The sequence below is a fragment of the Ursus americanus genome, chromosome 33 (assembly GCF_024610735.1).
Source record: "Ursus americanus isolate L20-20 chromosome 33, mUrsAme1.1.p, whole genome shotgun sequence".
In the NCBI taxonomy this organism is placed as follows: Eukaryota; Metazoa; Chordata; class Mammalia; order Carnivora; family Ursidae; genus Ursus; species Ursus americanus.
In genome coordinates this window covers 28,538,021-28,561,206 of record NC_142159.1, presented here as the reverse complement: position 1 = coordinate 28,561,206, position 23,186 = coordinate 28,538,021, and the positions used below count along the sequence as shown (strand labels likewise).

The 23,186-nt window shown below is 64.0% G+C and overlaps 1 protein-coding gene across 6 annotated transcripts in view; it reads right to left on the bottom strand.

Moving 5' to 3' along the window:
- MEGF6 (multiple EGF like domains 6) overlaps positions 1 to 19,512 on the bottom strand; it is an 88,357-nt gene extending 68,845 nt beyond the window's left edge. For 3 of the 6 annotated variants that reach the window (XM_087858560.1, XM_087858563.1, XM_087858562.1), the window contains exons 1-3: positions 19,237 to 19,512; positions 15,308 to 15,442; positions 11,620 to 11,729 (exon numbers count right to left, since the gene is read on the bottom strand). In XM_087858560.1, the coding sequence (XP_087714686.1) occupies positions 11,620 to 11,729; positions 15,308 to 15,442; positions 19,237 to 19,352 (361 nt within the window). In that variant the 5' untranslated portion in view covers positions 19,353 to 19,512. The remainder of the gene's footprint in view (positions 1 to 11,619; positions 11,730 to 15,307; positions 15,443 to 19,236) is intronic. The other 3 variants (XM_045803377.2, XM_087858561.1, XM_087858564.1) reach the window with 2 other exon arrangements.
- Between the last annotated feature and the right edge of the window lie 3,674 nt (positions 19,513 to 23,186).

Here is a 23,186-nt window from a genome sequence, read left to right as displayed (position 1 = left end):
AAAGCCCTCTTCCCACAAAAGCCCAGACTGCACCTTAAGATCTGATACCCGACCACAGGGGACGGGGAGGGGGGCCGTCTCCCAGGCCGGCAACCCCGACCCTGCCATCAGGTCACCGGTCCTGGCTCTGTTCTGTCCTGGGTCACACACCGGCACAGCCACCAGAGCCTGAGGAGGTGGGGAGGGTGGGCAGTGGGGGAACAACCCACTGCTGAGCTCCCGCCCCTCCTGCTCAGGGACCTGAGCGTGCCAACCACCAGGCTGCTCGGCCCCTAGAAGGGGCAATGCCAGCGCAGGCCAGCAGAGCCCAGGTAGGAGGGTTGGAGGGAGGGGTCAGGCCTGGGAGATGCTGGCCCCCTCCTCCTTCTCTAGAGGAGACCCTTGCTCCCAGACCCTCGCCCCACACTCCACCCCACCGGGCCCAGGAAGCTGCCCACCCGTGCCTATGACCCCCATCCTAGTGTGCGGGGCAGGAAGCAGCTGGCCGGAGAGGTGGGGGCTGTGCGTGGGGAAGGGCAGGTCTGTGAGGCTTGGCAGGCAGCCGCTGAGGGCCCGAGAGTCCCAAACTGCCTGCCGGTCCCGTCCCAGCGAGAACACCCACCCGGGCTGGACCGGATATCCCAGCACCGATTTCCTGGCCCTGCAGCCATGGCCCGCATATCCCTGCGCACCAGAGGGCACGGCCAAGGCAGGTGGGCTATGCCCCCACCCTGGGACCCCACCAGTCCGGAGGCTTCAGGGGCGCTTGATGGGTGAGTGGGTGCTCTGCAGAGTGACCTACCCCCAAAGCCTCCAGCGCCTGGCGTGAGCCGTGGGCTCAGTGACTTCATGGGTCACCAAGGGCACCCCCATCAGGAGCAGAGAGAGAAACTAGAAGGCGGGAGGCCTGAGGGAGGGCTGTTGGCCAGGCACAAGGGTCCAAGCAGCCCTCTGGGCCAGACGCTATGCTGGATAAGGAAACAGGCTCAGAGACAGGCAGTATGTGGCCCCAGGTCACACAGCCAGCGAGCAGGGACCAGGCCCCAGGATCCTCTATGTAGAGCCTGGGGTCAGGAAGGCCCTTTGTGGAATGCTTCTTCCTCATCCCTGTCCCACACCCATGGCTGTGTCCCAGTGTTGGAGGGAGCGCTCCCCCTTGTTCAGGCCACCCTGCAGGCAAACTCCGATCTCACAGCCTCCTCCCTCCAGCCCCACACCTGCAGCCTGAGGATGCATCTGAAATAGGACAGGAGTGGGGGCTGGGGACGAAACGGTGCCTCAGGGATGTGGGGAGGACGCACACAGTGACCCTGGAGCCCGCACAGGGAAGCCTGGCAGAGGGGCCGACCCGGGGTGTGGACAGCATCAGCGCCCCCGATGGTAAGAGCCCGGAAGCCACCTCCAGAGTATGTGGAGCCCACCTCCCCCTCCAGCCGCAGCACCACAGTGCCGGTGAAGGCCACCCTCACCACTCGCCCTGCTCACCCACTTTCTCCACCCCGCAGCAGCTGTGATCTCGTCCAACGGAAACGGGCCCGTAGGGTCCCTGACTGCAAACCCTTCGGTGGCTCTGCACTGAGGGCGAAGCCCTCCCGCACCGTGAGCCCGCCCGTCTGACCCCGGAGCCGCTCTGGGCTGCCACCTGCCTGGACAACCTGTGTCTTCCCCAAATGTCACTTCGTCAGGGGGCCGCCCAAAGCGCCAGACACATAGTGCCCACAGCACGGCACCCTCTCCCCCCGCGGCCACGGACTCCCTGAGTGCGGGCACCAAGGCATCCCGAGCACCACCCACGGCGCTCCTGGGCCCCGCCCGCACACTGACTGCTCCGGAGCCGCGGAGTGCTGGCGAAGGGATGGAGGCAAGAACGCACTGCGCGCATGCAGAGCTGTGGGCGCACAGGCCGTAGGGGGAAGGACAGAGCCGGGGTGTCCCCAGATGGAGGGGCGCACGAGGCAGCATGGCCACAGAAACGAAACCAGGAAAGACAAAGACGCAGGAAGCTGGGCCCCGAACTGAGAAGGGCCGCATCCAGGGAGGCGCACAGGTGCAGGGAAGTCGGGGAGCCGCAGAGGGAGGCCTGGGGAGCAGGGCCTGCATGGGGGTGTGGAGCGGTGCTGTGCAGGAGTGGCATACGGGGCCAGAGAGGCCCCCAGTGCACAGGCCAAGGAGTGGGCACCACCCCAAGGGCCTGGAGGCGGGGGCCTCCCCTGCATGACCCCACCTGGGGGGCCAGGCAGCACAATAGGAATCCCCTTCCCCCGGGTCATGAGGGTCGCCTCCAGTGGCAGAGCACAGCCCGCTCCCCCACCCCTCGGAGGGGGCAGCACAAACAGTGGACAAGGACCCCAACCCCCGCCACTAGCCGCTGAGGAAAGACTCGGCCCAAGCAAGCACTGCAAGAACTCACACCCAGGCAGACAGAGCTCGGGAGCCAGAGCCTGGCTTTCACATCAGCGTGTCTGACAGCCTCCACTAGACACGGGGAGGCCCTGTGCGGGAGGAAGGACCAGGCAGACAGGAAGACGGACTAGGTCAGAAACGCTGAACAAAAACCATGAGAACTCGACACGTGGCTGTGCATGAAGGCTGGACGGATGCCCTGCAGACAACTCAGAGATCTCCAAGTAACAAACGTGTTCTCGACTTCACAGTCGTGGATTTTTCCAAATACCTACTATGTTCTGGGGCCGTGGCAGGGGGTCTGATGGGGACCATCCCTCAGGCTGTCAGGTTGGCCAGGCCTGCAGCCACAGGAACCTCAGGGGCCCCAAAAGGAACCGTCTGTCCCCGCGAGAGGGAGAAAGGTCAGGGCAGCCGCAGGTGACCTGGGCCGGTGGGGCCCACAGGGTCGGCTATGGTCTCCGAGGCCAAGCAGGCAGAGGGAAGGCCTGAGCCAGGGGAGTCCCACGGGGTGGAGAAGCCCCCCAGGAACCACTGCGCACGCCTCTCCCCCTGCCCCAAACCCCTGCTGGCTCCCTGTGGCCCAGATGCCTTAGTGGGAAGGCCTGTCCGTACATGTTCGAGCTCTGGTCTGATGTGTATCTGTGGGTTAGAAGCTCAGCTTAAGCCCCAGGACAGGCGGTTTACACATGTGGAATACAATATTCTCAGGGACCTTCACACTGCCAAGTGTCTCCTCCAGGCCACAGCCTGAGCCTGAAGCCGGACAGGTGCCCGGCAGCAGCCTGCTTCCAGGGCTGATGGGTCTCCTCGCCCATGATCTGAACAGGGAAGGAGGAATACCGCCCTCCCCGGTGTGCAGAATGGGGCTGGAGGTGCAGGGACAGGGACCGTTCACCAAGCGTCCCAGCTTCCCCACACCAGGCCTTTGCTTTGGGGTGAATCAGGGTGGGTCTACCCATATCCTCAGAACCACAGGCTGGCAGGGCCCTGATGGGGGCATAGTCCCCAGGGCGAGGGCAGCGCATCTGGACATCTATCTTTTTTCTTTTCCTTTCTTCCTTCCTTTCTAAAGATTTATTTATTTATTTATTTGAGAAAGAGAGAGCACGCACGCGGGCATGCACGCACATCATGGGGGGAGGGGCAGAGGGAGAGCATCTCACGCAGAGCCCCCGCTGAGCACGGAGCCCAACTCTATCCCATGACCCATGGGATGACCCGAGCCGAAACCAAGAGTTGGACACTCAACCAACTGGCCCACCCAGCACCCCTGGACATCTTCTGTGGTATCTTAATGCCAGCCACCCTCTCTCATGGTGGGTGACAAGAAACACCTGCGCTTGGCTGGACCTCACATGAACCCCGTGGCAAGCAGCGGGGCGGCACCTGTCCTGGGGCGGGCTCACCATGGCAACAGGGCTCCACTCCTCTGCAAGGGCCGGGCCACCTCCCCAAACGGGCACTCGGCTGAGCCCACTGCCCCTCCTCTTCTCTTCCCAAGGAGCTACCTGCTGGACAGCTGAGCGGCCTCAGGTGGGACAGGTGTGATCCGGGCCAAGTTTCTCCTGGTCTGCTGGGCCACCCCCGCCCCCCGCAGGCTTTGAACACACAGCCAAGGTCACCAAATGTGCGTGGGGCACAAACGTCAGCCTTCTGGAGGCCAGCACTGCAAATGAGCTCTGTCCCTGGACACCTCTGCCCACGCAGCCCAGAGACCCCTCAATCATCCTGTAGCCCGAGCAGGCCAGGGCCAGAGGGACCGACTCAGACCCAAGACAAAGCTCCTGGCCAGGCACCCTGCTCTCCTGTGGTTTGTCCCAGCTGCACGGCCTCCTATGGGCCTCCCGTGCTGAAGCCTCTGGCTCCCGTCCACTCCCTGCAGTGAGGGCTGGGCCCAGGTGCAGGGGAGCCCCGTCCCTGCGCCAGGTCCCCCACGGCATCCCCAGAGGGGGGGCACGCCTGTCTGCTGGCTGGGGCTGAGGTCACATCCTGATCAGGCGTGCAGGGGACCTCAGCCCCTCCCTGCACCCAACACAGAATTGTCAGGATGAAGCTGGGAGGGGCCTCTCGGGAAGTGGTCCCCTCCTCTCTGGGCCACAGCTCCTCCACTGTAATTCGGGCTCAGCCCACCATCAAGACACGTGGTGGACGTGGGGGCCCAATAAAACCGCCCGCGTGAGCTCCCGGTGCAGGCCTGGCTCACGGAAACCCAGAGAGGCCAGATCGAACACAGCCTACCAATCTGACGTCGGCTGGTCCCTGGCTCCCAGGCTCGGCAAAGGAAGCTGGGGTACCAGCAGCGGGCACGGTCCTGCCCGTGGCCGAAGCCGCCAGGCAGCCAGAGACAGGGTGTGTGCCACGCGGCCCGGGTGCCCAGGAAACTCTCCCAGGGCTGCTGGGGCACACACAGGAGGTCAGAACCCCAAGAGGACACACATGCCCCAACGCTCCTCTGGCAACTGGCCTGGGAGGCCGGCACCAGGCGGAGTCGGGGCTGAACCCGGCACAGAGTACCTCTGTCCACCACCATTGGAGGCATTCAGGGGTTCAAACAACGCTGGGTAGGGGAAGCCCGGACGAAGGGGGTGACGGTGAGGATGACATTGTGCCCAGGCCCCCTGCAGGGAGGCTAGATCAGCACTGTGGCTCAGGGTGGCCCTCACCTCATCGACCAAGCCACAGGGCAGCCTCTAGACCTCAGCTGAGGTGCTGGGGGAGGGGCCAGGAGTAGGAACCACAGAGCCTGCCTCCCTGCAAAGGGCAGCGACGGGATGGAGGCCACTTCCCTGGGCACCCAGGGGACAGAGCAGGCCCCAGGCCCCTCCCACTAGGTCCCTCTGTCCCTGTTCTGCTACCGGACCTGCTGGCCTTTGACCCAATGCTAGCCGGCAGCGGGAGGCCTAGAGCCCAAGCCCCCACCCCACCTCCCCTCATTCCAGACCCTTGCTGCAGGGAGGGAGTCACTCGGCCTTCAAGCTCCCAAGGAACAGCCGCACCAGCGCCTGCCCCGGGGCCCCGGGACTCCAAGGCCGGCCTCCGCCATGGCCGCGCACCCACCTGGGCTGGAAGGCAGGGAAGCTCCACGGGAGGACCGCAGCTGCAGGCGTGAGCAGACCCGTGCATGTGTGCACCCACACAGGTGTGAGCACTGCACACACACGAGCAAGCAGACACGTGGTGCACACACGTGCGTCAACTGTGTGTGTGTACGGGAGCCCGTGCATGCGTGAGCACACGGGCGTGGGCATATGTCTGAGGGTGAGCATGTCGGCATGTGTGAGACCATCCACGTGTGAGCATGTGTGACTGTGTGCCATGCATGTGTTCATGTGTGTGTAAGCACATGCATGAACCGTGCACGTGTGTGTGAGGCTGTGACGTGGGTGAGCTCGCCTGGGTGGATAGCATGCTGGTCCAGTGCACGAGTGTGCATGAGCGTGCATGAGTGTGCAAACGTGACCGGCACAGCACCATGTGAGTCTGGGTGTGCCTCCACTGTCCGGAGACACCTAGGCGATGAGGGGTCACCGCAGAACAACACGCCCACCCCTAGCAGCCGCGTGGGCATCTCTGTCCACAGCGTGGACAGGATGGCCAGAGCGCCAGCTCTGCAGATTCCCACACTGGGCGCAGGGCTGACATGCATCCAGAACGGAAAAGGAAACGCGAACGGCGAGGCAGGAAGGCAGAGGGCGGCCATCCCCGGGTCCCCCAGCAGCCTTCCTGCTCCTCCTTCCCGTGCCCCAGGATCACAGAGGAGACAGCCACGTCCCAGGTGGGACGTAGGGAGGGAGAGCCGTAGGGCAAGCCTGCCAGGTGGTCGGCAGCCTGGGCTTCTGTCCCCTTGGCCCATGTGCGGCCCATCCCAGGCTCCCGCATCAATCCCCCCACACACACCCTCATGCAAAGCCCTCACAGGCCGCAACTTTTTTCCCAGCTGGCCTGGCATCCACTGGGCAGCAAGAAGGCATAAGTGACCATGATGGGCTGGGACAGCCTGTGGAGAAAGCTCTGGGTGGTCACCCTGCAGTGTCCTGCCCAGGCCATGGTCACCGCTGAGGGTCTGCTCCAGAGTCAAGGGCCCGATGCCCCACACACCCCAGGCACACAAGGGGTCCTATGGGGCTGGGCCATGCCGTCCAGACCCAGTTCGCACTCCGTCCATGCATCCAGAATCCGGCCACATCTCACCACACTCTGCAACCTGCTGGGACCAGGCCCAAGGTGGCTCCTTGACGGGCCTGCGTCACCTGTGCCCTCCGTAGCAGACCGTGTCCCTCCCCAGTCAGACCCTGCACGGGCTCCCCATCCTCACATGGGCCCAGGGACCTCAGAAAGTGACCTTGTTTGGAAAGAGAGTCTTTGCGGATGTGTCTAAGGCAGGGACTGAGCTCGCACGGATGTAGGCAGGCCCCGCTCAGAGACAGAGGAGGACGCTCCGGCAGAAGGGGGCTGATGCGGCCACACGCCAGGGAGCGCCCAGGACAACACGGGAAGGATCCCCCACACCTGGATGGCACACCTCCGGCCTGCAGGGACTGAACCGGAGCTGTTTCAAGCCCCGCCCAGCCCCGCCTGGTCCGATGCCCCTCCCCCACCTCAGCCTTCTCCCGAGCACGGCTCCATGCTGGCCCAGAACCGCCTGTGCACGTGCCCGCGTGCCTCCTGGCACAGGAGAGCAGCTACAATGGAGGAAGGGCCAGTCCCAGTCTCTGCCACTGCCGCCTCCCGCGTGTGAGCACACCGCAGGGCACGTCGTCAGCCCTGCACAAATGATCGTCAGGCAGATTGCCTGTATCAGAGTTTCCCAGGGCATGCTTTAGGGACACTGATTATTTTTTCAACTTTGTTGTATCTTTTTATTCCTTTCTTTTTAAAGAAAGAATTGGTTTGGAAAGTACTACATAGTCTTTCTCAGGAACCCACAGGACACAGTAGTCTGTTAAATGCTCTGATAAGTCCTGCAACGACGGACCCTGCTTCACTGCTTTAGGCAGAGCTTCCCGGACCACAGAACCCCTCCCATCCCACAGCTGCAGCTCCTGGCACCTGCTCAGGCTCTGCCTCTCCATCCCGCGGCTTCTTCAGACGGCCGGAGCTCAGCCTACGGGGAGTTAGAGCAGGGAGCCACAGCGTATCTTCCAGGCACCTCATTCCTGGGGCCATCTAGGTCAGGGTCTGCCTGCAGCAGTGGGAGTAGACACCCACCCTCACACTCAGGGGCCCCCATTATGAAGGGGAGCCAGGGCCCAGGGAAATCTTCAGCCCACTGAGATGGCCGTGGACTGGAGAGGCGCCAGGCAGGAATCTGGCACCCCAACAGCAGAAGGGGTCGGCGCCCAGCTGCCCAAGGGGCACCCACGTACCAGGCAGACCCGGGGAAGCCCCCTGGTCACCAGGCAACACCGCCCCACCCAGCCAGCACTTTTCCTTTCTGGTCACCTCCAGGTCACACACGCCGCTAAGTGGGTCTCTGAGAAATCACCGCGGCCATTAGGAGCTTCCTGTCATTCTCTCACACAGCATGGTCTCCTCCTCACTCCCACGTGAACACGGGGGCCCTGCACCGTCCCGCACGCGGCTGGGTGTGGTTCCAGGTCATGTGAAGCGAGAACGTCTCACACGGCTGGTGGAGTGGGGCCGGGGCTGGGGCTGTCAGCAGCATGGGGGGCTGCCCCCCACCCTGCCCTGGCCCGACCCGGTCTCCCTTGTGGGCAGACAGCCTGGACTGGGACTGGGGGAAGGTGCTGGAGAGGACTGGACCAATGGCCCAAGGATGGGGGAAGGGCCAAAGCCAGAGACTCCTGACCCCCCAGCCCCTCTGCAGGAAGTGGGCTCCTCTCCCAAGTAGGGGCACAGCACCCCAGCCACTGCTCGTGCCCGGGAGCTCAGAGGGCCCTGACCCAGCCTCCAGCCCCGGCACCCACAGGCAAGCCAGCAGGAAGGGGGCCAGAGGCAGCCACCCCAGACTCTCTCCTGACCCCGCAGGGCAGGGCTTCCCAGGGGCTGGGGGCTCTGGCTCCTGCTCCACCTGGGACAGGGAAACAGAGTGACCGAGCCACCGCAAGGGCTCAGCTCACGGCAGGAAGGCACTCCCTGTGCTCAGCCCACCTTCTCGGCCACATGAACAGCCCGCAGGTGCTCCTGCCTTCCTCTGCTCACTTCCTCCAGCTCCCTGAACGCTCCAGCCCCACACCCCTGCGGGCCTGCCTCGCCCATCCACACATCGAAGCCCCAGCCGGCTCTGTACTCCCCATGCCACCCCTGTCGCATCAGCGTCTGCTCGCTACCAGCCTCCCTGCCAGGCCCCGACTCCCCAGAGCGAATGACAGCTAAGCAACAGCCAGCCCTGGGGGGTCAGGGTCCCAGGCTCAGGCTCTGCCTCACGTGGGCCTCCCCGTCCCACCCTCCCCTTCACGTGCCGGTGACCCAGACCCTGGGGGACAAGTGGGTGTCCCAAGAGGCCGGATCACAGGGCTTTTCCTGGAGCATTCAAATAAACAGAGAAAATCCAGATACAGAAATAAGTAAATTCTCTACTTAAAATGCTTTTTTAAAAACAATCAAGAAAGCTAAAGCCTCAAGGTCAGGATACACGGGAAGACCCTGTCTGTGTCTCCAGGCCAACAGGACCACCTGGACCCCCAAGGCCAGGCCCTGTGGCCGACACGCCCCATTTCCTCACCACCACAGCCCTGTCCCCAGCCCGGCTCCTTCACCTCTGCAAGGCCAAGGCTGCCCTGGGCGGCTTTAGGCCCCACTCGCCAGCGATCTCCCTGCCCCACGGCTGCATCCCGCCTCCTGCTAGCTGGCCAGGCCAAGGCAGAGCCAGCTTGTCCTTCCTGGCCGTCAGCACAGGCAGACAGAGCCACAGGACAGGCCAGGAGCTCACGCTGAGCCAGACTGCACAGGACAGACTGTCATGGCCCGTGGACCTGTGCTGAAATCGGCCTCCCATCCCTGAAAGGCCAGCATTGGGCCTGTCTCCAGCCTGGCCTCCCAGGATCCGGCTGGCCCTTGGGCCCTGATGCTCCTCCCCTGCCCTGACCCCGGGAAGGTCACTCCAAGACACAGGGGAAACCAAGGGTCATCCGGCCCCAGCTCAGGAGCATGGATGCTGGGAACATGGCAGTACCAACCTTGACCAGCACCCTGGCTCCCCTCCCCCTGCCCATGAGAGCGTACGCACCCACTCACCCCACCCCCGCCAGCCCTCCCAGGAAGCCAAGCCCAGGGCCCACACCGCAGGCCAGCCACGTGGCTGTGCATCCATGTCCCTTCCCAGGTGTAAAAGGCCGTGCTCCCCAACTCCACCCCGTGCCATAAGCCCCTGCCTCCTCTGCCCGCCCCCGCCATTCTCCAGGTTACTAGGGCCGCCTCCGGCAGGCCTGAGGAGCCCCGTCTCACAGCGGAAACCAGGGCCCTCAGCTTCGACCCCTACCCTGCACCCCCAGTCAACAGACTCCTTTGTTTCCTAGAAGCCAGAAGCAGGGAACACACGCATGACCAGGCTCAGAGAGCGTGGGGAGAAGGGCTGCTGCGGGGCCAGGGCCCTGGGGCACCTCCCAGCGGAGGGCCAGGGCCAGCAGCTAGGCACCCACCCTGTGCCCTGAGCCTCTCCTGCCACGAGGGACGCCAGAGTTGCGTCCTTCTCCTCTTCCCTCCTGCTCCCTTCCTGGGGAGAGTTGTTCATTTCCTCTCCCAGAAAAACAGCACCAGCATCCTTCTCCTCCCCTTTTCCCACTGCAGTTCGTGTAAAAACGTCTCTGCTCCTGTTCGGGGCTCCCATGTTTCCTGTGTGTGGAGGGACCCAGGGGCAGAGAGACAGGCCGGAACACGGCCCCTGAAGTCCAGCTCCTATCCCAGTATGGGGGAGCTGGGACCCCCCCCCAGCCACCCCCACTGCAGGCCCCATCCCTCACCTCACGTCAGGGGTGCCATGTCACTGTTTCAGGGGAGGCCAGACCTCTGGGACCACCTCTCCAGGGAAGGGATACCGCCACCTCCTACCCCATCAGCCCCAACTGCCCACCCACCTGTCCCACACCCACCTGTCCCACACCCACCTGCTGGCCCTCTGTGTCCACCCACCTATCCCACACCCACCTGATGGCCCACTGTGTCCACCCACCTGTCCCACACCCACCTGCTGGCCCACTGTATCCACCCACCTGTCCCACACCCACCTGCTGGCCCACTGTGCCCACCCACCTGTCCCACACCCACCTGCAGGCCCACTGTGTCCACCCACCTGTCCCACACCCACCTGCTGGCCCACTGTGTCCACCCACCTATCCCACACCCACCTGCTGGCCCACTGTGCCCACCCACCTGTCCCACACCCACCTGCTGGCCCACTGTGTCCACCCACCTATCCCACACCCACCTGCTGGCCCACTGTGCCCACCCACCTGTCCCACACCCACCTGTCCCACACCCACCTGTCCCACACCCACCTGCTGGCCCACTGTGCCCACACCCGCAGGCCAGGAACAGCTTCCAAAGAGTCCCCGCAGCCAGACTCCGCAGCTGTGAGCCCCACTTAGTCTCTGAGGCAGAGGCTTCACAGTGAGGCTCACGAAAGCCAAGAGAGGGCCCCCCTCCCTCCTGCGGCTATCAGAGCCCCCCTCTGAGGGAGGCAGCAACAAACCTCCACAAAGCAAATGAGGAGACCGAGGCCCAGGGTGCCAGGATGGGAGGCAGGACAGGAGCTACTGTCTCGCAGACAACCGCCCACAGAGGCCAGGGGCCCAATGCCCAGCCCTGGGCCCACTTGGGAACGGAGATCGGAAGGACCCAAGAGCAAGGGCGTGGCTGTGATGCGGCAGGTGGGGGATGGGCATGCTCCATGACATGACCCCGGAGAGGCAGCTGAGCCCACAGACAGCAGCACGTGGCCCAGGGCCTCCCTCGGGCCCTCCCGATGCCAGGCACCTGGGCACTGGCAGACAGCCCCCGACCCCCTGCTGGGAGCTCCCAGCAGCCCCAGCCCTGCTCCTCGGCCCTGGCCCACATCAGCCTGTGGGGTTCACTGTTCCTCTGGCTTTTACTATTCCATTTTAACAGCCTTCGGGGGGCAGAGGGAGGGAATGCATGGCCCTGGAAGGCTCCCACACTGTGACGAGTGCCACCAAGTGCAGAAACAGGGCCCACATCCCACTGTGCCAGGGGGCGCCCCCTTTAGACAGGGCCTCCGAGGCGGCACTTATGCAGGGTCGGGGGAGGGGCACTCACGGGAGAGGCAGCCCTGGTCACCAGGCTGCTGGCTCCACCCTGGGCAGCACCTGAACACGGTCTGGGCCTCCACGGCATACACCTGCCTGTAGCCTGTGTAGTAGATGGTTCTAGAAAAGAAGGGAGAGGAGAAACATTGTGCAGACAGCAGTGCTGGCGGCATTCCCCCTGCTTTAGGCTCTCACCCCACTGCTCCCTGTGCTGAATCTTTGATCGCTCCCATTTCAGGCTCAGCAGGTCAAGGCTCGGAGGCAAGTGGAAGGTGTCCTAGAGCAGAGCCGCAGCCGCAGGAAGAGGGACAGCAGGGGACACGTGACGGGCCTGGAGCCAGCAACAACAGCCCCGGCCAGCTCTGCCTCCCCACCCCTGCTGTGGGCCTGGCTCCGCGTTGGCGTCAGGATGGGCATAGCACCCCACATCTGGCTCTTCTCTCCAGGCCTGATTTGAGGGCTTGGGGGTCAGACTTGATCGTCCGGCTTAGGAACAAGCTGGCTTCGAGGTGCCCAGTGCTGGGCGGGTGATGCCAGTTCATAGCCCAGGCTCTCAGTCCGCCAGCATATGGCAGCACGGCCCTGGAGCATCCGTGAGGGACCCTTTCCCCACCTGAGGAGCGTAGGGCTGAGCTGAGGAGACAGGGTGACCGGGAGAAGCGCCCTGGACAGCAGAGAAGAACCAGAGTGTGATCAGCACACGGCACTGAGGTCGGAGGGAGCAGCTGGGAGGGCCTCCCAGGGGAGGCCACTTGGGCCTTGGACCCGGGGCCGACTCCCGCTCAGGATGGGAGCAGCTCCCGCAAAGGCTGAGCAGAGAGAGCAGAGTAACAGAGGAAGGGGATGCCCCGAGGCCACTCTCAGCTTCAGACACAGAATCCCGGCCCCACCGCTGTCTGTAGGAACGGCACAGGAGCCCGGCCAACGGCCATGGGGTCAAGGACCCTTGAGCCCCAGGAGCGGCCCGAGGGCCTGGACCGCCGTTTCCAGGTGACATGACACCCTTCTGCTCGCTGGGGCTCGGCCCCGGGGAGCCGTGGGAAACCCAGGGACCCCACAAACAAACAGGGCCACTTCCCGGAAGCGTGAGTTCATGCGCGCAGGCCGCACACGGCAGCTCGGGGGGGGGCTTTGCAAAACACCACATTGGCAGGACATGAATCCACTCGCCTGGAGAGAGACCGACCACAGCAATGGACAGTATTTGGCAGAGCAAACAGTGTTTGGGCCCTTCCATCGTAAATATTTATCCCTCTCCCGGGGCTACGTGCTGCTCCTCGCGGTCACCCGGAGAACAGAGACGACCGGCCCGTCTGCCGCCTCCCCCCCCTCAGAAGTTAGAGACCCTCTGAGACAGCTGGTGTGCCTACTGTAGTCCCCTCAACCCCCCAAGAGCAGACCCCAGCTCCCCTGCAGCCCAAACGGGACAGCTCACAGGGGACACAACTCATGGGGGATGGAGGTGCACAGCTCACAGGGGACACCTCACGAGGGCTCTGGCCACTGCCAGGGAGCTGGCTCACAGCAGGGCCAGGGGCGACAGGGGGACGGGGGTACCAGGCTGGTGCACACATCTCCACCTTCTGCAGGTCCCTTGGAGCCTGGGCCACAGGGCAGGAGGTCTGGAGGATAGGCCTGGAGGGAGGGGTCCCTCCTCCTCCCTTTGCACGGACCACACCCCCCAAAGGGCAGGGGCCTTGCACGCAGCCTGGGGGGCTCCTCAGGCCTGGCACGGCCTGTGCTGGCTGGTGGTTTGCCGGGGAGATGCTCCTGACGCGCTAGGAGAGCTGGCCCCCGGGGCTGGCAGATGGGGAGAAGGGCGGCGGGGGCAGGGCCCGCCTCCCAGGGAAGCCCGAGCCTCTGTGCATTCCTGCAGGAGGAAGGGGAGCATGCCAGCCAGAGGCCACAGCTTCGACGGCTGCCGGAGGAACATCTGGACGAGGCATTCGGGCAACTGCCCATAGCCAGCACGCTGGGCCCCGCTGCGGCATCATGGGAAGGGACACGACCGCTTCGCTGCCAGGAGCCCCACAGAAGGAAGTGGGGCCGGGCCCAGAAGGTGCTTGGTGCAGGTCTCAGGAAACCCCACAGCACACAGAGGTGGTGAGACAGCTCTCATTCACACGGAGTGGAGGGCTGGGGGGGAACAGCCCGTGTAGGGTGGAGTGAACCCCAGCTGCATTTCAGGCCAGGAGACCAACAGGCCAGGGACCCAAACTGTTCCTGCTGAACCCGAAGGGAGGGTCCCAAGTACCCGGAGCTGGGCAAGGCAAGGATGCCCAGGACCCGTTTTGCACATGGCCCCTCCAGGGCCTTCCCAAGAGACCATGACACATAATGCACCCCCCTCCCCTCTGTGCCAAGGCAGGAAGCACGGCAGAGACCCTGCAGCCCCAGCCCTGTGTAACCAGGGCAGCAAGGCTCTCCCAGACAGGGGGACTTTCCTCCCAGGGCCCCGGATGCCCCAGCAGGACACTGAAGGCACCCAGATGCTTTGGAAACACTGCTCCCACCCCACCCAGGCCAGCCTGGGGACCAGCGATGGGGAGACTGGGGACCAGCGACAGGGAGACTGTGGACGAGCGATGGGGAGACTGGGGACTGGCGATGGGGAGACTGTGGATGAGCGATGGGGAGACCAGGGGCCAGCGACGGGGAGCCTGGGGACCAGGGATGGGGAGCCTGGGGACCAGGGATGGGGAGACTGGGGGCCAATGATGGGGAGACTGGGGACCAGGTATGGGGAGACTGGGGGCCAATGACATGGAGACTGGGGGCCAACGATGTGGAGAGACTGGGCGCCAGGGAGGGGGAGCCTTGGAGCCAGGGACAGGAAGACTGGGCGCTTCCTCAGCACAGCCACCCACCCAACTCTCCAGCCCGGGGGCCACAGGGCTCCCAGCAGCTTCACCATGGGTGGCTGGGGGCACACAGCCCAAGCTGTGAACTGCACAGAGTGCCTCTCTGAGGGGAAGCGCCAGGGGAGCGGTCTCCCTTCCACCCTGGGTTTCTCAACATCAGCCCCTGATGTTCGTGCAGGACCCTTCGTGCTTGTGGGGCCGTCCTGAGCATCAGAGGACATGGAGCGGCGTCCCTGCCCCCTCAGCTCACCTGGGGCAACAGACGCTGTCCCCAGACACCACCAAAGTCCCAGGGAGAGAGTTCAGGCCCCACACGGAGGACCCATGCCGGCCCTCACCCCCTAAGGCCTCGCTGCGAAGCTGGACCCCACACCCCACCTCAGGCCGTTCCTGCCTTCCCTGCCCTAACCCAGCAGCACTGTGACTTCCAGTCGGGGGAGCGGCCCGAGCGGAGGCCCCCCCACAGCCCGGCTTTGTAATCGCACAGATTCCAGAGCCCGAGTCTATAAAAAGTGGAGAGGTATGCAAAGACACTCCTTAATTTGATTTTGAAATAAAATCTTGAGCAATAAAAGGTTTCACACCGGCTCCTCTGGGAACGAGGCCCAGGGCTCGGCCACAGCAGTCCCGCAGATCTCAGCAGGCTGGGCACCCCGCTTTTCCCCTCTCATGTGGCCAAACCCCTGCAGGGGTCCCTGCTCCCCTCAGAGCCTCCCTCCCACAGAGTCCCCTCCTCCCAGCAGGACCCCCACTGCACCAAGAAGGCCCTGAGATCAGGACAGCCCCCCACCCTGGCCGCCCCACTCCCACACCGGACCCGGGGGTCCCGGCCCATACCTCCGCTCGTGGCCGACGCACCACGCCTGCCGCCCACAGCCGGGCTTCCACACGGGCACGGTTCGGCTGAAAGCCTGCACACAGGGCTGGCGGCGGCCCACCAAGGTCAGCTCCTGCTCGGCACACACGTGGGGCCTGGGACAGAGGACAGATGGTCAGTGCCCCGGCCACCAATAGCCAGCAGGCACCAGGCCTCCTGCGCACCCACCCTGGGGCATGGAGCCATCCGGGGGGCGGTCCAGATCATGGCCAGGCCCCACAGCAGGGCACCCAGCCCGGGGCCCCTCCCAGGCCTGCAGCAGGCCCAGGCTCAAGGGTATGGGCCTCAGAGGAGGCCCCATTCCGCCAAGACCCCAATGTGTAGATACTGCTGCCCCCTTGAACAGGGGCCTGGACGGTCCGTGGGAACAGTGACATCAACCCTGCGTACCAGTGACTCCCATCCTAGGCCGCCTCTCCCCCAGCCACGCCAGCCTCGGAGACAGCCCCTGAGCACCGGGTGCTGGCACACGGCTGGCTGGGAGTTCGCTCCAGGAAGCGCAAGCAGAGCAAGGAGGGATGGAAGGAGGGGAGTCTCCGGGAGCGTGGGGGGGCACAGTGGGGGCCCTGTGATTTCAGTGGCTCCTCGGCCCCCAGGAGCCCCCGCAGGCGAACAGATGGCCAGGAGCACACCACACTCAGGAAGAAGAAGGTGGCTGAGAAGCGGCAGAAGGGGCCCAGCCCTGCTCCGGGGTGGGGAGGGGGCACAGCCTGCCCCAGGCATGCCCGGGTTCAGGGACCAGGTGCTCCCACACAGGCAAGTGTCACAAAGTCCGGGAGAGAAGGCAAGGCTGCACAAAGTCTGTGAGGCCAGCCAGATTCCTCTGAGGAAGAGGATGGAGTGGGCTGGCTTCTCCTCTGAAGACCCCTCTCCCTTCGTGGCCCTCCTCGAACCACAGCCCAGGGGCCAGCTGCCACCCCGAGGGTCCTGCAGCAGCCCCGTGGGCTCGTTCCCTCCGGTCACCTCCCGTGCCCTGCCCCCACCCTGGGGCACCTGCTTGACTCCTCCCTGAAGCCTGCAGGGCCACCTGGCTCCCCTAGAAGGCTGGGCTGCTCTCGCCACAGCCCTGAGAACGGCCTCAAGCCTGGCTGGTTCGCCGTCGGCCCCACAGGGACAGGGGTGAGCACGGGAATGATCTCGTCTGGGGAGTTCCCAGCCCTTCACCAGCATAACCTTGGCCAGAGAGACGGAAGTGTCAGCCCAAGTGGCCCTCAGCTACGGCTTCCCATCTGGGGAGGGAAGGCGATTCCCAGACTACAAAATGAACACGGCTCAGTTGGACATCTGCTCCCTGGCAGAGGGGGGGTCCTGGAGGCTGGGGGCCTTTGTCCAGGGCTGAGGTGAAGGTGAAGGTGAAGGTAGGCATGAGAAGGGTCCCTCCAGGGTGGGTGGTTCCAGGCCCTTGGGCGCCCAGACGATGGCCTCAGGGTGAGGAGTGAGGATGGGAAACCAGGGCAGGGAGGGAGAGGCGGCCAGGCTCACCCAGCCGGGAAATCCCAGCTGCACACACTCTGTTCTCCAGAAGGAGGGCTAGGCTACCAAGAAGCGTCTCCATCACGTCTGTTCTTACACACTCCCCTTTTGAACCCCACAGCGGGCCTCTGAACACATGTCCCCCGGCCTGGGCGCAGCATGGAGCTTGGAACCCCGCAGCCTTGGACTGCGGCCAGAGGGAGCTCCAGTGTGTGGGGACACCATCTCCCTGTCCCAACCCTGCTCCCCCAGCCCAGCCAGTAGCCTTGGGCCAGCCCTGCATGAGTGAGCAGTCATTCCAGGCCCCAGGAAGGAAAGCCAACCATTCTTCCACCAGAAATTCACTTTAGAGACACAAATAAATACATAAAAATAGGCTGCAGGGTTTTGAATCTGGACATAGTCAGCCAGTGGGAGCCAAAGAACCAGCCATAGGCTCCCACAGGTCCACAAAGGCCCCCCTGAGTACCAGGGCTGTGAATCAGTGGGACCCCCCCTCATGGTACCCCTCTTCTCTTTGCCTCCCCCAGAGGCCCACCGGGTAGTTCCGGAAAGCCAGCCACAGAGGTCGGGGATGGTTGTGCCAGGCCCTGCGGGCTCATCAGATCTCCAAGGGGAGGATGGCAGGGGGCACAGGACTGGCGTGGACAAAGCACTTTCTGGAACCCTGGCTGTTCTCCGGGCCCCCTCCCGTGATCCTCTGGGGTGCAAGGAGCCAAGAGCAAATTCTGGCACCTCCAGGAGCCCAGCAGCTTTCCCCTCCCGGGGGTTCACAGAAGGGTGCGCCCCCTCAAGCATTCAGCTGGCCAGCAGTGCCCACTCCTGCCCCACTGCGTGCTGGGGCCCACACCGGGTACTTCAGAGATAAGCAAAGACAGTAGAACAGAGGAAGGTGTACCCCCAGCTGTCACAGAGCTCAACATGCCCGGGGTGATCTGAGAATAAACGTCCCACCAAGAAACAGGGACACAGGCCCCCAGAGGGCAGCCACCCCTGCACGTGGGAGGCTCCCTGAGGGGGAAGAGGAGAAGGAAAGAGGGGACAGGGGAGAGGAGGCTTTGGGGAAAGCATGAAGCAGGAAAAGAAGAGGTCTCAGGCAATCCACTAGCCGCTGGTTTGACATGCTTGCCCCAGCCGGGCCAGAGGCTTCCTGGAGCCCCAGGGAGCAGGCCAACCTCAGGACACAGGCCTTTGGCTCCGCTCCTCAGGGGCTCAGGAAAAGGGGCTCAGGAGGGGTGACAAGCAGTCTCCACAAGCACACTGGGGCGGAGGAGCCCTCTGTCCTCATGGGCTGAGCAGCTGTCCCCCTAACCAGCACCCTGGAATTCTCAGGAGTCTGGGCCTCTGGAAGTCCCCCGCTAACCCTGCAAAGAACAGGCAGACTGAGTGGCCAGGCCACCACTGTGAGAACCCTTCTGAGGCTGCAGCTCCCCTTAGACAAACTAACTCACTGGGATCGCAGGAAAGCAAAATGTCCCGCAGAAGCCACGCGAAGAGTCGGGACCCAGGCCACTCACATTTCGGGAGGCAAAGGCCCCCTTTTCCTTTGAAAAGGCCACAAGGAAACCTTCCCATTTGGGGCAAAGCAAGACCCAGGGTGGGGGTCCTGGGGCATGGACTTGCCCTCCCCCAGCTCTGTCCAGAAGTGACTGTCCTGCTCCGCCAGGTGCTGGGCAGGGGTCCCTAACCCAGGCCGGGCCTCTCGCCTGCCCTTCTGCAGCCTTCAGCAGCCTGTTCACATTGGACAGGCCGGGGGCCCAGCACCCTGCTGGAGCCCTGGAGTGGGGGCCGCCAGTAGGGGCCCCTCTTCCTGCTCCTCTTCCCTGGCTCACTTGGCACCAGCTTTCCTTTGAGGCCAGCGCAAGGATTGATCTGCTGTTTAAGAGAGACCGCTAAACGGCCCATTGGGGAATCATCTTTCAAAATTGAATTCATCTCAGCTGGCTCCCTGACCCTCTCTTCCTGCCCATTCTGGTACTGAATTCCTTCTCCTGTCTCTCAGCCCCAGCACGCACGTGTTTAACACATAAACCAAGTCCAGGGGCCCCCTGTCTGGGCGCACCCCGCCCCTGCACAGGCCCCCCCAGGCCCTGAGAGGCAGGCTTTGGAAGGAAGTGAGAAGGGGCTGCTTCCTTCCTGCTTTCTCGGAGCGGCTGCTAGCCAGACCCTGCCGGCAAGGACCCCGACTGGAGAGTGGCATCTGCCAGGGCGCGCGGACGCACATTACAGAGTGGAGGGAGACCGGCGGGGTGAGAAAGGGAGGAGGTGGTCCTGCTACCCAAGCGCCCCCAGACCCAAGCCCCGACGCTCCCCAGTTACGGCAAAGAGACCAACTTGGTCAGGGCCCCAGGGACAAAGCTGCCCAGGGGCCCGGGGCTCCCGCCGTCCAGCGGAGCCGTCCCCTCCCACTACTCACAGGCCGGGCTGCAGGCGAAGCAGGGCGCCCGCCGGCCCTGCGGAGAGCAGCAGCACCAGAGCCAGGGCCAGGGCCACCGCGCGCCCCGCCGCCCTCGCCTCCGGAAGGACGGGCATCGTGCCCGCGGCCCCGCGCCGGGTCCCTGCTCCGGTTCCCCGCTCACAGAAGGCCCCGGCGGGCCCTCGGAGCCGCCGCCTCCACGTGCGCCATGGCCGGGGGACGCGCAGGGCGCAGCCGCAGGTGCCCGCGCCGGGCCCGCCGAGCCCCTGGGCGCCGCAGGTGCGGAAGGTCCGGCTTCCCGCCCGGCCGGCGTCCGCGTCGCGAGACACTGCGCGCCCAGCCCCGCCGCCAGAGGCCGGCCCGTCTTTGCCACGCCCCCGGCCCGGACCCCCGCCCAGGCCCCGCCCATCTCCCTGACCCCGCCCCCGGCCCCTCCCAGGCCGCCGCTTCCAGCCCCGCCCCCAGCTCCGCGGGTCCTCGACCCCAGCCTTGGCGCTCGCGTTCCTCTCAGGCTGCAAATCCATCTGACCCCTGCGACCGAGTGACCAGCTCCGACGGACCTCGGACCCAGGCGCCCGTCTTTAGGGGCGGCCCTCATCCCTCCGTCCCTCTTAAGTCCCCGCGGACGCTCCATCCACTGTTACCGCGGTGCCGTATCCCCTCCCTTGCCGGGGAGACGGTGGGGGGGGGTGGCCTCTGCAACCCTCCGTGCGCCTCTGGACACTCCCCTTTGGGCACCCGCGTGCTTGGTCACCGACCACGCCCTGGACATTTTTACGCTTACTCTGTGCAGGGTGATCTTGGCCAGCGGCCTGAAGTCGCGGGTGCCCAAGTCCCGTTGGGGGGCAGGAGGATTTATTTCCCTCCGTTTAAACCTGGTTTGGGGGCACCTGGCTGGCCCAGTCAGTAGAACACGTGACTTTTGATCTCCGGGTCTTGAGTTCAAGCCCCATGTCGAAGGTAGAGAATTACTTTAAAAACCAACCAACCAACCAACCAACCTGGTTTTGGTCTGGAATTCACTAACTCCGGAGGTGAGGACCAGGTGCTCCAGGGTCCAGGGGGTCAGGGGCCCCTGGGGTGGAAACAACCCCGTCAGGAGGTTTTTGAAGAGCAGGGGAAGGTGCAGCCTGGGTAGAATCAGATGAGGGGCCAGGAGTTCAGCTCCCAGTTAGTCACACATCGTGAGGAGGGAGAGCCTCTACCAGGCCCCACTGCAGAGGCCCACAGGTGCTGAGGCCCACTGCCGAGGCTGGTAAGCCCTTGTTCTTGAGGCTTTCTTGGTCCACCATGTCATGTGGTCCGAGTGACTGGCCCTCACACAAAAGCACAGGAACCCTGGCTGGGGGGGGGGGGTGCTTGGGAGGAGGGACCAGTAGCTGTCAGCGCCCCACCCCCAACTCTCTGAGCCCTCCTCGCCACCTGGAGGTTTATAGTCATCTGGGGATGGCAGCTGCCAGGCCAGCCCTGCTGCCTCCCTGCTGTGCAGATGGGGAAACTGAGGTCAGAGCGGGCAGCAGTACCCCCAAGTCACCCAGCCTGTAAACTGCAGATCTGAGGGCTGAATACATGGGTCTGGCTCTGGGGAACCTTGGGTAAACCCCCTGCTGTGCGGCCTTTAACTCTGAGAAAACCACTGAAGCACAGAGCAGATAGGGGTGCCGCAAATCCGACTGCCCCACGGGGGGCGTCCCAGTCCACTCCAGTAGCTGTAACAGGACCGCACAGACCCAGCCGCCTGAACACAGACATGTCCTCCCAGCTCCCTGGAAGGCCAAGATCAGGTGCCGGCAGCAGGATCCGGGTGAGGACCCTCTTCCTGGCTTGTAGAAGGGTGCCTTCTCTCTGCCCTCCCGCGGCGGGGAGGGGCATGGCAGGGGTGGGGGGAGAAGGCTCTCTTGTCTCCTCCTCTTCTTAGGAGGCACCAGCCCTAGAGCATCAGGGCCTCCCCCTTCTGACTTCACTGACCTCGATTACCTCGGAAAGGCCCTGTTCCAAGTAACAGGCACACTCGGACTTGGGGCTTCAACGTGTGGATTGGGGAGGGACACGGTTCAGTCCCTAGCAGGGTAAGTTTACTGTCTTCTGAAACCCCCACACTCCCACCTGCCCGCTCTGTCCAGCCTGGAGGCAGAGGCAGCTCAACGCTGGGAGGGGACACGGTGAATCAGCACCGTCGCTGGAGCCGGAGATGGGGGCGATCCCATATGGCAGCTGAAAGCCTGCACCGACTCTGCCTGTTCAATGGGCTGTCTTCCAGCAGCTGGTTCTCAGGTTCTTTCCTAACCCTCCGCATTTGCCCCAGAAGAGAAACTAAAGCCAAAGAAGCAATCTCCTCCAGCGGGTGGGTAGATGGGGACCCTGGAGGAGGCGCTTGGGTCAGGGCCCCTCTGCTGACGAGCCACGTACCCCTGGATGGGTCTTGTGTCCTGTGTGTGGCCCTGGATGTGGTCTTTCCATTCCTCAGTCCTCATGTGTGACCGGAACCGGCAGAGTGGGGCCTCCGAAGTTGGTTCCCGCTGGGCCTTGACTCCTACTACCGTTTGGTGACCAGACAGGCGTGGCCACGCCCCACCACAGGCACTGCCCCCCCTTCCCTGGGGTGGGACGCAGCACGGGAAAGGAATCAGGTCCCCAAATGGTACCAGGGTGTTTGAGATCAGCTGCAACGGCAAGGGCAAAAAACTGCCCATCCGCACGAAGGAGCAGGGGGTGGGGCGCAGTGGGACCGTGGGCGGAATTGCGTCTCCAAAAAGACATGCCCATGTTCTAAGCCCCAGTACCTGCACACGTGACTGCATCTGGAAAAAGGGTCTTTGTGGATGTAATTAAGTTAAAGACGTTGGGATGAAATCACCCCAAACCCGTTGACTGGCGTCCTTACGGAGACCAGAGGGAGATTTGGGACTACAAAGCAAAGGTCACGGCAACCCCCGGAAGTGAGGAAGGAGAGAGGCCTGGACGGATGTCCTTCGATGCCCCCAGGAGGGAGCAGCCCCACCCACACCTGGATTTCAGATTTCTGGCTTCCAGAACCAGAGAAGAAAGGCCGGTTGTTTCAGCCACCCGTCTGTGGACTTCGTCTGGCAGCCGCAGGAAGCCCGTGCGGGCTATGGCGAGGCCTGCCCGTGGGGCCCCTGGCCTAGAGGGGAGCTGGCCAAACGCGGGGCATGCCGGAGGGCGCCTCCCGCCCGGCGTCTCGGCAGCTCTCCTCTGGAAGCCAAGTCTGGGAGCTGGGAACTTGTTGCTGGACACGCGCTCTGCGGGGCAGCCCTTGCGTTTCTCAGGAACAACGTAGCGTGTGACCCCCTTGCCCCTCACCAAAACCGACGCTCCAGTCCTTGCGAGTGTGCGTTCCAAGATCTCCCGGCCCGCACCCCCAGTCCTCCCGGCTCCAGCTCACCCCAGGGCGGCCTACGAAGCCAGGCCCTCTCACAGAGCCGCCATCTTGCTGTGGCCGTGGCTCCTGCAGGACTGGACACAGCCCTCGGGGCGCCTGGGCCCAGCAAGGTGGGCGTCTTGGCGGGGGCACAGCAAAACCATCGTTCCGGGCGAGAGCGGATATGACAGAAGTTGCCATCGAAACAACTCAGCTTTTAGAAACCGCAAGAGAACTGTCCCTTTCAGTTCCCCAGATCTGCTGATTTCCTTTAAAGTCAGGTTTGGAAACCTGCCCTCTTGGTCCCCAAGGCCCTAGGCCCCCCCATCTGCTGGGAAGGGTGTTTCTCTGTCGACGTTGTCCCTGCTTCTGCTTCAACCTGCCAAAGCCAAAGACTAAGGGCGGTCGGCAGTACACCACCTGACAGCTCCGACACGGGCCCCTGGGCCACAATGGCCTCTAAGCGCTGGCCGGCCATGGAGGCAGCCCCAGTCCCTCCCAGGACGGAGTGGTCTCACCAGAGTGCACCGTCTCTGGAAGATGAGCTCGGCCTATGGACCCTGCGAACGGG